The sequence below is a fragment of the Bactrocera latifrons genome, unplaced genomic scaffold (assembly GCF_001853355.1).
Source record: "Bactrocera latifrons isolate USDA-ARS-PBARC rearing strain unplaced genomic scaffold, ASM185335v1 scaffold_0, whole genome shotgun sequence".
Classification (NCBI taxonomy): domain Eukaryota; kingdom Metazoa; phylum Arthropoda; class Insecta; order Diptera; family Tephritidae; genus Bactrocera; species Bactrocera latifrons.
Genome location: NW_017534406.1, coordinates 5,700,717 through 5,714,711, shown reverse-complemented (window position 1 = coordinate 5,714,711; position 13,995 = coordinate 5,700,717). Strand labels below are relative to the sequence as shown.

The following is a 13,995-nucleotide window of genomic DNA, read 5'->3' as shown; positions in this document are numbered from 1 at the left end:
AGTTACTATACACTCGATCAAGAAAAAATCATACTTAATGATCGGCATTCCGTACTGTTCGAGATATGTGTCCGGATAGTACGACAAATACCGATGGCTCTAAATATCGTCGTTACATTTATAAGTTTGTTCCAATTCGTTTCGATTGCCAAAAAAATACCAGTTCGCCTTTAACAATCAATAGGATAGCAGGGCTAGGTCTCAAACACGAAAAAAAGGTAACTACGGTTAACATTAAAGGTCCGATTTGAACAATTTTATAATGTAACGATAACTTAGACTAGAATCTAATTCTTAGGGAGAAAAGGGCGCGTGCAAAATTTCAGATCGATATCTAAAAAACTGAGAAACGTGATGTACATGTCTAAATCCGCTCATTTCGTCACGCTGATCATTTATAGTAACTATATATACTTTAAACGGTCTCCAAAGTTTCCTGATTAATATATCTATAACATAACGTTGCAAAATTAATATATCCTATAAAGTCAAGATAAGGTTTAGATGGAAACGGGAAAAATAAAGCAAATTTTGATGACCGGAACTAACTGATAATGAAACTGCCAACCCAGTGAGTTTAATACAAGAGCTGTGTTATGAACGAAGACGAGATATAGCAGTCGAATAGTGAATAGTTGAAGTTGCTAAAAATTTGTATGATATAAGGCCTTTTCAGGTGTTTGAGGTTATTAACCTGTTGCATGTGTTGGTTCCAGGGCCCCTTTGTTTTCTTTGAGTTTTGGGATATATTGCTCCATTATAAGCAAAGTTTACTATCCCTAATTCCACAATAGTCTCTTCAAGCATGTTGTTGTTGTTGTGGCGGGAGAACTACCGGTCTGTTCCACTCAGTAGACCCGACTATCGTGGGAACGGTTACTTGGTACAGGAATGCCTACAGAAATAAACGTAGCAGTTGGTCGAAAATTAGTGAGAAGTGGCCGATCTCATGTGAAAATAAAATCTGCACACAGGTTCATTAAAATATGTATATGGTCGTTATGACTTCTGAGTATTGTACATATGTATGTACGTAGCTAGGACTATTTGGATACGGTCGTTTTCTCAATGTCTGTTTAACAAACAACTGTTAGTTCAGTTTTGGTTAAATGAAAGGTTCTTTACCGAAAGAGGGAGTCTTGGTTAAGTTAACCAGAGCTTAACAGACAGAGCAGACAGCTGTTAACCAGACATTGAGAAAACGTCCCTTAGTGTTCTTAGTAATAGATTGTACAAATGTTTTATATGCAGTTTAACAGTTAGATATACATAACCGACTTTAGAATAAAATTGTGTATCTAATATAACGAAAGTGAAATAAATTAAATTTCTGCATAAAATATTTTTTTAAGTATTAGTTATTGTGAATATAATTTGTTGCATTCACAATAATCAACCGTCACAACTCCGAGCTTGAGTTGACAGCTGACGTCTATTTACGTGCATGTGTGCGACCGTATTGATTCCTTGCCGGCTCGGTCATAAAATAAAAGCGATTTAGAAGTGAATTGTTGAATTATATAAAAATAACAAGTTATTTGTGATAATAATAGAAACATAACTTTTGCATAATCGAGATTGCCTGAACTCAAAGAGGTAAGTTTATGTTCCCCACGTTGAGGTTATGTGCACGAATGAAACAACTACATGCCTTCCTTACCACTCTAATATGGTGCTGCCAACGAAACAAATATTTACCATAAATAGATAAAATAATATATCAACATTGATAGTATCTAACTAACTTAATGAATATTGTATTAATTTGCAGACAAATAAAACAACACAATGCCACCTAAAAAGCAAGAAGAGCCCGAACGTAAACCCCTAATTGGTCGTATTGGCACTAACTTACGCATCGGTATTGTAGGTGTGCCTAATGTGGGCAAGTCAACTTTCTTCAACGTACTGACGAAAAGTGCTGCGCCGGCGGAAAACTTCCCTTTCTGTACCATCGATCCAAATGAGAATAAGTATTCCAATTATATTCATTTTTACCATTTTGTTATGGGATAAAACTTTTTGTATACTCATGTATAATGCCGATGTAGATTTTAATAGCATTGGTTATTAATCTGTGTGCTGCCGGTATAGCCGCAAATGTCTGAATTGTTGCATCAATGTAGACTGCTGAAAGGTCAAATGAAGGTGCGTCCAACCCAACTTTTCCTTTGTTATGCTGGCAAGCTTCCTATATTTTTACTATTTTCTCCAGATAACCACTTTGGCTATTGGAAAAGAGTATGAAATTATAGTAATTTTGTGAACAAAATTTTTTCACATAGAGCCTGCAAAAACACGTTTCTACGAATAGTTGCGCTGCCGTTGGCCACTGTGTAGAGGGATATTAACCAATCCTTTCAACCCGTATTGCTTTGGTTTAGTATAAATGAAACAAGTAAAATAAGCAATAATGGGCGTTGGTAATTACATATGCAAATTGCTTCGCCGTTGTGCAAAATTTTAAAGATTTCTTTAAAATGTCTACCAATGGTCATACTTGCAGTGTTGTAAAAAGAGAGCAAACTACAAAGTTGGCTTGGGTATGGTAAATGATAATCGCCTTCGAAACGGCCATTATTGCCCGTGGACATTTTAAAATTGCAGGAAATTATAGAAAATTGCAATGATTGGCTATATTCAAGTGCATTACCACTAGCGATAGTCCATTGGAGATTAGTATTATAATAAAAACCTGTTCTAAATGAAAAAGCAAAGATGCAACAAGTCTCGTTATTATTTAGATTTATCAATTATGATTGCAAAGTTATATTTAAGTACACTGAGTCTGTTAAAATTTTGTGACGCCACTTGTTGAAATTCGCGTTAATAGTGATTTTCTTATTTCAGCACGTAGAGTACCAGTGCCTGATGAGCGCTTCGATTTTCTTTGTGATTATCATAAGCCAGCATCGTGAGTATATAAAGCATATCACAATTGGTTTCTATACATTCTCATATATAATTTTGTTTTTAGCAAGGTGCCTGCCTTCCTCAACGTTGTAGATATTGCCGGTTTGGTAAAGGGCGCATCTGAAGGTCAGGGGCTTGGTAATGCCTTCTTGTCACATATTAGTGCATGTGATGCTATTTTCCACTTGTGTCGCGCTTTCGAAGATCCAGATGTTACACATGTGGAAGGAGAAGTAAATCCAGTGCGTGATTTGGATATCATTTCAGAGGAGCTACGACTTAAGGATGAAGAGAAGCTTATGCAGAATTTAGATAAATTAGAAAAAGTAGTTGCGAGGGGTGGAGATAAAAAGCTTAAACCCGAATATGATTCGATGTTAAAAATTAAAGGCGTTTTAGTAGATGAGAAAAAACAACTGCGATTTGCTGATTGGAATGCACATGATGTAAGCTGTGAAATATTTCCATACAAATCTTGTATGTAGTGAAAATTTATCTCTTTTTACTAGATTGAAACTCTGAATAAATATCTGTTCCTTACAACCAAGCCAGTGATTTATCTGGTAAATTTGTCAGAAAAGGACTTTATCCGTAAAAAGAACAAATGGTTGCCTAAGATTAAAGAGTGGGTGGATAAACACGATCCCGGCGCAGTTATTATCCCCTTCTCTGGCGCTTTCGAACATACCTTAGCTGAAAAGGACGACCTGGAGCGAAAGGAATATGAAGAAGAAGTTAAATGTAAATCTCAGTTAGAAAAAATCATTGTAACTGGTTACAAAGCTTTACAACTCGAGTATTTCTTCACTGCCGGAGTCGACGAGGTCAAAGCATGGACAATTCAGGTAATATGTCGAACACACAATTTATAATATATGGTAATTGGTGAAATTATATAGTATATATTGATATTATAATTTGCTTAATTCTTTTTTCCAGAAAGGTACCAAGGCCCCACAAGCCGCTGGCCGAATTCACACAGATTTCGAGAAAGGTTTCATAATGGCTGAAGTAATGCACTTTCACGACTTTAAGGAAGAGGGTTCAGAAGCTGCTGCAAAATCAGCTGGTAAATACCGTCAACAGGGACGTAATTATGTTGTTGAAGATGGCGATATAATATTTTTCAAATTTAATGCGGGTGCTGGTTTAAAGGATGCAAAGAAGAAATGATCCTGTGTGTTTATGCTACTCTTCGCAATGTTTTATATAAATTTGATTTTTTACTCACAAAGTTTCTTGTTTGCCTAAAATAATTTTTTTGCTAATTATATTTCGAAATATATGAGACATGCTATGATGATATGCTTGGCATTTGAAAAATGATTGGTTTGTTACTCATTTTGTTATTGATAAAAATATGTGGGTTTTGAGAAAAATATTGAAAAATTACTCACAGTTTTGTGTTATTTTAAGGAGTGTGCTATTCATTGTATAGATTCACAGAATGGTGCTATTTGTAGATAAACATAGAACAATTATAAAATTATGGTTTTATTTAACTTTGCTTTTTAATGTGTTTTTATCGTGAACTAGAAACTTTCACATTTTGAATTCACAATAGTTATCGGCACATTAACACAACTTTGCGATCCGTCAGTAGGTGTCACCCTTGTTGCTTGTGTTTAGTTAGTTATTAGTGAAATCTAGCGTAGAGATGACGCGCTAGACAGTAAAGGTATTATAATATGATCGATAAGAAAATATAATTTTAATATAATATTTTTTTTTTTCAAATATTTTTAAAGCTGGAGAAATAAATACAACAAACAAGAGAAAATTTTGTTAATTTCGATTGCACAGAATCTAGAATACCATTCACAAGCGAAAGAGTTGTTTATATAAGAAGTTGTTTTGAACTTTCAATATGTATGTCAGGTACATGTAGGTAGGTATGTTTATAGCACCTGTTGTTGTTACGAATTCTGCCGAGTTGACAGTTCCTAGCCGGATAAAAACCGGTATCCGATCCGGTTACGTACTTATTATACCTTGTTATTGTAAGTTTACTCTCTTCTTACATATAGCCTTTAACATAGCGAAATTACTGGCTGAGACAGCTTCTTTATTTTTAGAAGCTTCTCTATAAAGCTTGCAGTTCTAAAAAGGATTTCATCATACAATAGTGAGTTTAAAGTGAGTTATCGAGTATTGTTTATCGAGTATTGTTATTCTAGCATATATAAATGACTCAGACGTTCGTCTAACAGATTTGTTTTCAGATTTCTGTGCTCTATTCCAGAGGTTTTGTTAACTTTACAATTAAATTTCCTTTTACAAATGCCTTTATTACTTCGTCATTGCATAAATTTGTCAAAAATGAAGTAGGAGACGAAATCTGTTGACAAACTCAAATGCTAAGCCTAAAATGAGTATTTAATTTGTGTTACTTGCCACCACACTCAACAACCACGCCAGAAGTTGTGGTAAGCAAGTAAAATAGCAATAATAAAGTGCGTGTGTAGTTCACATATCCGCCTGTGAAACCAGTTTACCGTTTAACAACTCGGTGCAAAATTCTGCCACAACGCTAAAATTCGCTCTTAGCAAATTACCAACTAACCTGGTGCTTCATATGTAAATTAATATACATACATATATGTATGTATTAACATTAAGTTTTGCAAGAATTTTGATTTGTTTTGCGTTAGATGTCTGCTGCGTTTGCAAACTTGGTGGCAACCTGATGCAAATTAAATATTCCAAGATTTCTCGTATTTACCTTTTGTACGCGGTGGCGTATGAGTAACACTAATCTACATATTTTACAATTTACTCAAGTCGCACAATCTCGCTCTTTTTAGGTGGAACAGCGACAAAAAAAAAGTATTTAATTTCTTTATATGTATTTACTATTAAAAAAAATTTAAAAAAAAAAATTGAAAAATGGTAGAAAAAATTGTTATTTTTTGAGTGACTGCTATTTTGAATGACTTGTTTTTTTATTCTAGTCTTGTTGTTGTAACGGTTATTTAGACCCCATTATGGTGGAAAGTTGGTCAAATTAGTTGTCATCGAACTCATTCAACGGTAAGCTCAGGAAACATGCTGTTTCGAAGGTGTCGGACCATAGAGAGAAGGGTCTCAGATGTGTGAGGTTAGATGGGCATATAAAGAAGTGGTTCGTGTGCGAAATCGTTGAAAATGTTAGAAAAGGCTTACGGTGATTCAGTTTTATCAAAATCACAAGCCTAAGTGATACAAAGAGGTTCGACAGATCGTTGAAGACAGGCCTCGTTTTGGATGAAATTCGACTTCTTTAACTGAAAGTGAAGGATATAGTGCTTAAAAATCATCAAACAAGTATTAGAGAGATGCCAAGAGAGCTCGGCATCTCTACCGAGTCCTTTCAAATGATTTTGTTGGATGTTTTGAGTATGAAATCCGTTCTTCCTCGATAGTACCGATACAGCTGAATTCAAAGCGAGTACCGTAAACAGGTCTCTTTGAACCTTTGCCTGCTCATGCGAAAACTGATCCCATATTCATGGAACAAGACACCAATCATCGGAATAGAAGGAAAAAAACCGCGCCCAATCTGCTCTTTTTTTTTCGATATTCGTGGTTTGGTGCATCATGAATTTGTTCCGGAGGGACATACGGTACGCATTAAGCCACTATTGTGAAAGGATTTAAAGCTGAAAACGCAATGAATACTGTCGTATTTACCAGGTTTCGCTCCATGTCCGATTTCTCTTGTTACCCACACCGAAATTTCCGCTGCGTGGAACCCGTTTTCAGTCGATCGAAGAGGTAAAACAAAATTCGCTGAAAGAGCTAAAGGTCACCCCAAAAAGTGAAGAGTGTTTCGAGAACTGGAAAACTCGCTGACAAAAGTGTATTACATCTGTTGGGGATTACTTTGAAGGCGAAAAAATAAATATTGATAAATAATTAAATATTTTTCATTTTATTTACAATTTCCGGGTCGTTCTTGTCAAGTTATGCTATGTATAGTGGCTGTGTGAGGCTTTATCTGCGTGAGGCAATTATCTGTTCATATCTTTTAATTCTAATCTATCAAAATTGATTTACGATACTCTCGGCATTATTTGCAGAAAAATACCACTCCAAAACATAATTAACTTGGTCGAAGAAATTCAAATTGTAACCATTAACTTAGGTTCAGTTAAGCTAATGTAAAATTTATTTATTATAGTCCGACAAGAGGTGACCTACAGTTCGGTACAACCCACACTTATCCACATATAACTTTCTTTTCAGCAAAATTCAAGGTATTTGAATGTGTAAAATCTGCTTGTTATTAATTTCTGCGTTTCAAAAACAGAAATATGTTTTTCTGAGTAGTTTTTCATGTCTCGATGCCACGGTGCAATACTGGGTGCAGTAGTATGAGCTAGTGCTCTGCTTTTATAAACAAAAGTAATTTCGCATCTTGTTATAAGTTAGCATAAGCAACAATTACGGTTGCATGTTTGCCTAACAGCATTTTTTGCGAACAAGTGTTTGTTCTGCTTTTGTTATAAATGTAGTTGTTGTGTTGGTTGACGTCATAACAACTCATTAACGAGCAACTGCCATGTACCTACAATATTCTTTCAACAATTTCGCTTAAATCTACTAACAACATTATCGCGCTTCACACTTTTTCAAATGACACTTTCATTACGAATGCTTTGCTCACTTTTTATTACAACTGAGATGAGGTATTCGTGTGTCGTTTGTAATGCCCCAAGTTACGTTACGTTTGTAGTGCCGCTTGCCACTCATTAAATGCTTAAACGAAGTGAAAATACAATTGTGTTAACGGCGCTACAATGCATTTCGATGCTGTTAAAGCGACTTGTTCATGTTTACTTTTTTATTTGCTTGCTGCTGTGTCGTTTGAGTTTGAGCTGATTGTTTTTGCGCTTTTAACGCGTGCCCTTTCGCACGGTGCGAGACAGAGCAGGGTCTCCTCAATATGCCTGCGCCATTAACAATGCTGGTGGTGTAAGCAAGTTGTTTGTTGACTTTTTAATTTTTAGCTATTGTTATCTTCCTCATGCTGCGGCTATTACATCGACACCGTCATTGATATATACCATGTTGCCCAAAATATTCTATTCGATTTTTAATTTGAAGCACGTTTTAGAAAACGTTTTACAGATTGATAAACTTTCCTATCGCTATTCATCCTTTTAGTGAATTTTCTGTAGCTTTGGCTAGCAAAACAAAAAGTTGTAAAAGTAAAAGGAAGCAAATAACCCGCGGCGCCACACTCGCCGGTATACTGAGCGGATATGGAAGGAATAAAAGTGTTGAATTTTGCTATTGAATTATAATGAGACATTGGAAATCGAAGTAGAGGTTTAAATTGGAGTGTTCTAAGAAAATATTTGTTAAAACATGAAGTCTGCTTATTATGTAATAAAACGATAAATACCTTTCTATATTGGAAACATACTATTTTTAACAATTTCTAAAATAACAATAATAATAGTTAAGTTCTGTGATTTATTTTAATTTTATAATAAATTTTTTTTTTTTTTTTTAATTTCAGAGGATTCAGTGGTAACTGAGAGGAGCTCCCAGTTGAGTACGTTCCGGCAGTTTTTTTTTTTTAAATTTGAAGGTTTGTATAAGAAAAAATATATACAATATTATTATTCAGAGTATTGCCCATCTGAATCTCTATATCTCGTCTTTAATATTTTCCTAATTTGCTGGCAATTTGTGAATTCCATCCCCAAAGAACTGGGCTTGGCGGTCAAGGATGAACCAAGCCAATTTTTGATACTCTGTTTGAACCGAATTGCAGTGAGAGTGTTCGACATGGATAAGAACAAATTGCCACAAATCAAAGGAGGCAAGATCCGGTCTACAAAAGGGCATGGCGTCATAAATATTCGGCTTTGCCTATTGTTCACATATAATTTTATATAAGGACTATGAATTAAGGGCAATGTGCCGATGCCCAGTTGATGTACTCGTAAAAGTAGAGATTGATAACATTGCCGTCAGAGAAATGCGATAAACAGAACAAGAACTGACACGAGTAGGTACTTTTGAAATTTACTACAGCGGCCTTATAAAGGAACGCTAATTCGATGTAGGATTCGAGCCCTAGCCGACATGCGTGAGTATGAAAAGCTTAACAAGTTCGGCGCCAGGCGTAAATTCTACGAAAAGTTGCGGTAACTAACGGATGGTTTCAAGATCGGACCATACTCTTTTAGGATCCATCAACTAGTGGGTGATATTCAGAAGAAACTAAATTTAATGAGGTAACGCTTCTCTAGCCTGCTGAACGGCAGTGAAAGTGCAACATCTGGAGATGACAAACCCGATCTCGCAGTTTCTTTGCAAGATATGGTCAGATAAAAGCATGCACGTTGATTGGAAACTAAATGTGCTTTTCCAATCCACAAACCGCGCTAATTAGTGTGGGATAACCTCCGGAATTTCGCAAAAAAGATCTTATGGAGTGTAGTATGTGAAAGAATAATCTTTGGTAAGTTGTTTTAATTAGTGCATCGTTGAAAGGGCAGCTGCCTTAAGTAAAAAATCTATTTTAAAATTTATTTAATTTATTCTAAAAAATTAAAAACAATATTTTGTCTTTTTATCACTTACAGTTTTTTGTTCAAATCTAGAGTAGTTACATAAAATTTCACATGCCTAAAAAGATAAAAAGAGAAGAAAGATAATTAGCTTCGTATTTCTTTAACGAGTTCAGTTGTATAAAAGTAATAATAATCTTTTGGTAATATTAAAATCTTTAATTTTTGTTATAATTATAATAAATCTTACCGAATATATTTACAGACGTGTGACAAAGTTGCCTTTGTATAGCAGAACTTTCACTGTTATGTGTAATGGAATCAGAGCTTAAAAATAATGAAATTATTGTAAATTTAAATGCAGAGAATGTCGAAGTTTGCTTAAAATTATTAAATATTTCAAGATCACATACTGATTTGTTTGAATGAACACATATTTCTATATAAACATTTTCAATCAAAGGTTCGGGGCATAAGGATATAAAATTAGCAGACTCATCATTATTTGGAAATCTAGTTCTTTTCCGATGCGTCATCCTTTTTAAAAACTAAGCAACATGGAAATTGTTGTTTGGAAGCCGCACAGTAAAAGCAAGACAACAATGGTAGAAAGTGGAAGAATAAACAAAGTTAACTGATATCATGTAAAATATAGTAAAACAAACTGATTGAACTTTATCAGTGTGGCTTTAGATCTGAACAATCTACTACCGACCAGATTTTGACCATGCACCAAATCTCGGAAAAAATCCCGTGAAAGGAAGATCGACCACCAATTCGTTGATTTTAAAGCCATCCTCTTACGTTGAGCAACTCTAAAAGTTCTGTAGGCAATTGAAAAGTAAATTCATTATTCAAAGAGCGTCGAGAATACGTTGACGGCGAACCACGTAGAGGTCGGTCATCAACATCAACTGATCATCAATACGTCGATCAAAGATAGGGGTGTGTGAGAATCGATTATTAACATTATTGACCTATCGAATATCGAAAGGTTCAGTGAAAACCATTGTAAAAGATCAGTTGGGCCTAAGAAAAGTAAATTCACGATTGGTTCCAAAATAACAAAGTTTTTCGTAAAACAGCGTTCCGTTAACGTCTGTGCAACAATGATTTCCGACTATCAGAATGCCATGAGTCCTATTATTACTGGCGACAAGTCTTGGATCTATGCTTACGTTCCGGTAACAGACGATAAATCGGCTGAATATCGTGACAAAGGTGAGTCGAAGCCGAAAAAAAAACACGCTAAGCAGATGAAAAATTAAGATTATGTTTCCAGTTTTCTTCGATTAGCGAAGTATAATGCACTCTGACTTCCTTCTGACCGACTAAACTGTCAACAAGGAAGACTATTGAAGTCTTATATGTCGTTTACGCGAAGCTATTCATAAAAAGATACCGAAAATTGTTGGTTTTTGTGATTTTTCGCCAAATTTTCAATCAATATCGTGCCTGAACCACCGTAATCGCCTGATTTATCTCCGTGTGACTTCTGGCTATTCAGCAAACTCATACCGATCCGAATAGGGGAAATACATTTACCACAGATGACACTCATAACTGACCTATTAACTAATAACGAGCCACAGATTTAGCCACACAATTTTTGCAATCTTCTGACATAGAACAGATACCTAAAAATCAAGCCTTTGAGGCAAATATATATATACTAAGTTTCATCTGCAAAATCTATGCAGTTCATAAGACCCTAGCGAACTCGTGGCTTCTCACTAAATTCGTCAGCGCAACGATAAAAATTACCAAGTAATGGAGTTATAACCGAACTATTAACTGAAAATCTCCAAAATGTAGCACTATCGCTTTAATTAGTGATTGAAACAATATTATAAGCACTAAACGCTTGAATAAGTGTGATTTGCGTGACACTATTTAAGCCACATACATATTTACGTAGTCGTCCACATGGCTCTTGTTGTCATTGTTCATGTCGGCGGTTCAATGTTGCTTCCCCCAATAAATTGCTACTGATCCTGTTTTTGTTGTTGCATAACGAAATGCCAATCAGCTAGTTCGTAACTTGCTATAAGCGTGTGTTGCGCATGGCTTTGTGGTAAAACGTAAGCACATACATATGTATGTATGCGTATGAACCATCAAACCTAACATTATGCGTCTGCAAATATATGAGTAGCATTGTACGAGTATATATATTCCTGTCTGTGCCAGAAAATGTGAAACCGTATTGTTTAATCCTTCTGACACACGCCGAGAATCACCACAAACGGACCAACCGAGGTCATAGTTCAGCCCAACAAAATGCCAGTTTCGTCCAACGCTAACTATATGAATTACTTACTGACTAAATGGCTGACAGATTGACTGACTGACCTTCGACTGATACTGCGAGTTTGTGGCTCTACATAAATACTAGTGCAGTTGACAGTTTCCATTTGTTGCCCCGTAAACGCTTGACATTGTTGGTGTTGCCGCTGCCATAGTTCTCTTGTTATTGTGTTCACTACTTAATACGCTACTGTTTGTTGCTTCATTGTCCGAAGTTTCCACAATTGCTGGCGGCATTTCAAAGTGTTTGCCGTAACTGTACACTGTATTTGCCGTTGTCAACTTCGCCATCCAGGTGGAAGGCTAGTATGTGTGTAGGTATGTATGTGCTCGGCGCCGACAAATGTCAATTTGGTGATTTATATGATCGTCACGTTTCCGTTGCCATCGTGGCAGTGTGTAAATCGGGTCGTACACGCAACAGCTAATAGCCAACAGCAGTGACTACTAAACAACAACAAACACCACTACAAGTGGCTATACCATTCATTCTATACCATGGCAGAGTGTCGAGGATAACAGTTGCAACGTAAAACGCTAGTAGCCATTACTTTGCTGACATTTTAGGACGTTCGATTTTCGCTGAAAACGGCATTTTTAAATACAGGTAAACTCTTGTGAAATTAATTAGTTGCGTATTTATCGTATATGTAAGTATTTGTGCTGGATTCTAGCAAAATTAACATTTAATTAGAGAGATTAACATACACTGCAAGATTGGTAATTTTTAAAAGTATACATTTTAGGAGACAATGCCATTATATTTGTCTGCTAGTAGGGCTTGTGCTTTGGTGTTTCTAAAATATCTTCCTCCTATATTTTGGATATACATACTTGGCCCTACAAACTTATAATTTTGTCATCACTTTCGAAGCATGCTTCTTTTAAGTAATTTTAAGTACGCCACTAGTTTGTTTCTTTCTGAAATAGCAAAAATTAGCTCATGGTATGTCCAAAAGGTATTCTTTTGGAACAAAGACAAGTTTCCAGCGACCCCAAACTGTCTTTCAGTCTTTGTATCCTCCCTACTCTAACGGGGTTTTTAATAAGAGCGCTACAAAAGTTAAATGAAACAAAACCGATTAGGAATATAATTGAAATTCTTTATTTCTGTGAAAGTACATTCAATGTCATTATGTATGGAACCCGATTTCTGTTGCATGGCCACTACGAGCACGCTTAGAGAACTCCAGACGCTGAACCCAATATTCGACGGTTTTCAAGCATAAATCGGCCGATACTGCTGCACACTTTCGCTAGTCGTACGAAGTTCATCAATCATCGTTGGCTTGTTGACATAGATCCATAGACTTGGCGTAACCTCGGGAAATAGTCTAACGGCGTCAAATGGCACTACCGAGGTGGCCAATTGACTGGTCATTTAATGAGATAACACGTTCACCAAACTTGGTTTTCAATAAATCGATGGTGACAATCGATGTGGGGATTGTGGCGCCGCCCTTTTGGAGCTACGTATTGTGCAAGTAAATAACATCCAGCTCGGGCGAAAAGTATTCGGTTTTCATTGAGCGGCAGCGATTCTCATTCACAGTAACGTGCCGGTATTGATCATAACGGAAGAAGTACGGCCCAATGACGCCGCCGGCCCAAAAACCGCACCAAATAGTAATTTTTTCGGGATGCAAGGGTGACTCATGGAGTACGTGTGAATTACTGTCCGACCAGTAATGCATATTTTGCTTATTGACGAAGCCTTTCAGACAGAAATGAGGCTCATCGCTGAAGATGTTTGTTCAATGAAAATCCAAATCATTTTCCAGTTGTTGTTCAGCCCAATTCATGAACATACGACTATTCTGGTGGTCAAGCGGCTTCAGTTCTTGCGTCAATTTGATTTTGTAAGAAGACGTCTTAAATATATTCAGCGTTTGAGAATGACAAGTGAGAGTCTGATTTGGGTCTTCATCAATTGATGCTCCAGCGGCAGCTATACGACTATTCTCGATACTACGTGCACTTCTTTGTCTCACTGGCACGGGAACATGATTCAAATTTTTCCACTAAATGCTGAATTGTTCATCTGACAAGACGATTATTGAAAACTTGTTAGTTTCCTCACGTATGGTCTCTTATCTCGAACTTACGTCTTTAATTTGTGGTCTGAAAAGCACTTCACAAGTCTGTTCTTAGGGCTTTACGCTTAAATTACTAACCTTAACTAGTATACTATTTCATGAAATTGTATATAATTGTTTTCAAGATGAAACAGATTAAATTGTTGAGGGAACCGTAAAATGAAATCAATTTAGTT

At 36.0% G+C, this 13,995-nt stretch overlaps 1 protein-coding gene across 1 annotated transcript; it reads left to right on the top strand.

Annotated features, from left to right (window-relative positions):
• The first annotated feature begins 1,419 nt into the window (after positions 1-1,419).
• Positions 1,420-4,239, top strand: LOC108969746 (obg-like ATPase 1). Its single transcript, XM_018934694.1, has 6 exons — positions 1,420-1,596; positions 1,772-1,969; positions 2,854-2,914; positions 2,978-3,359; positions 3,423-3,758; positions 3,853-4,239. Exons 2-6 carry the CDS (start codon positions 1,789-1,791, stop codon positions 4,084-4,086), a joined length of 1,194 nt encoding a protein of 397 aa, XP_018790239.1. The 5' UTR covers positions 1,420-1,596; positions 1,772-1,788; the 3' UTR covers positions 4,087-4,239.
• Positions 4,240-13,995: the final 9,756 nt, after the last annotated feature.

Bases quoted from the DNA above. Each gene is read 5' to 3' on its own strand.
- LOC108969746 (XM_018934694.1), top strand. From the start codon at position 1,789: ATGCCACCTAAAAAGCAAGAAGAGCCCGAACGTAAACCCCTAATTGGT. The intron at 1,970-2,853 runs ATAAGTATTCCA...TTATTTCAGCAC, and splicing joins TACCATCGATCCAAATGAGA to GTAGAGTACCAGTGCCTGAT. The intron at 3,759-3,852 runs GTAATATGTCGA...TCTTTTTTCCAG, and splicing joins TCAAAGCATGGACAATTCAG to AAAGGTACCAAGGCCCCACA.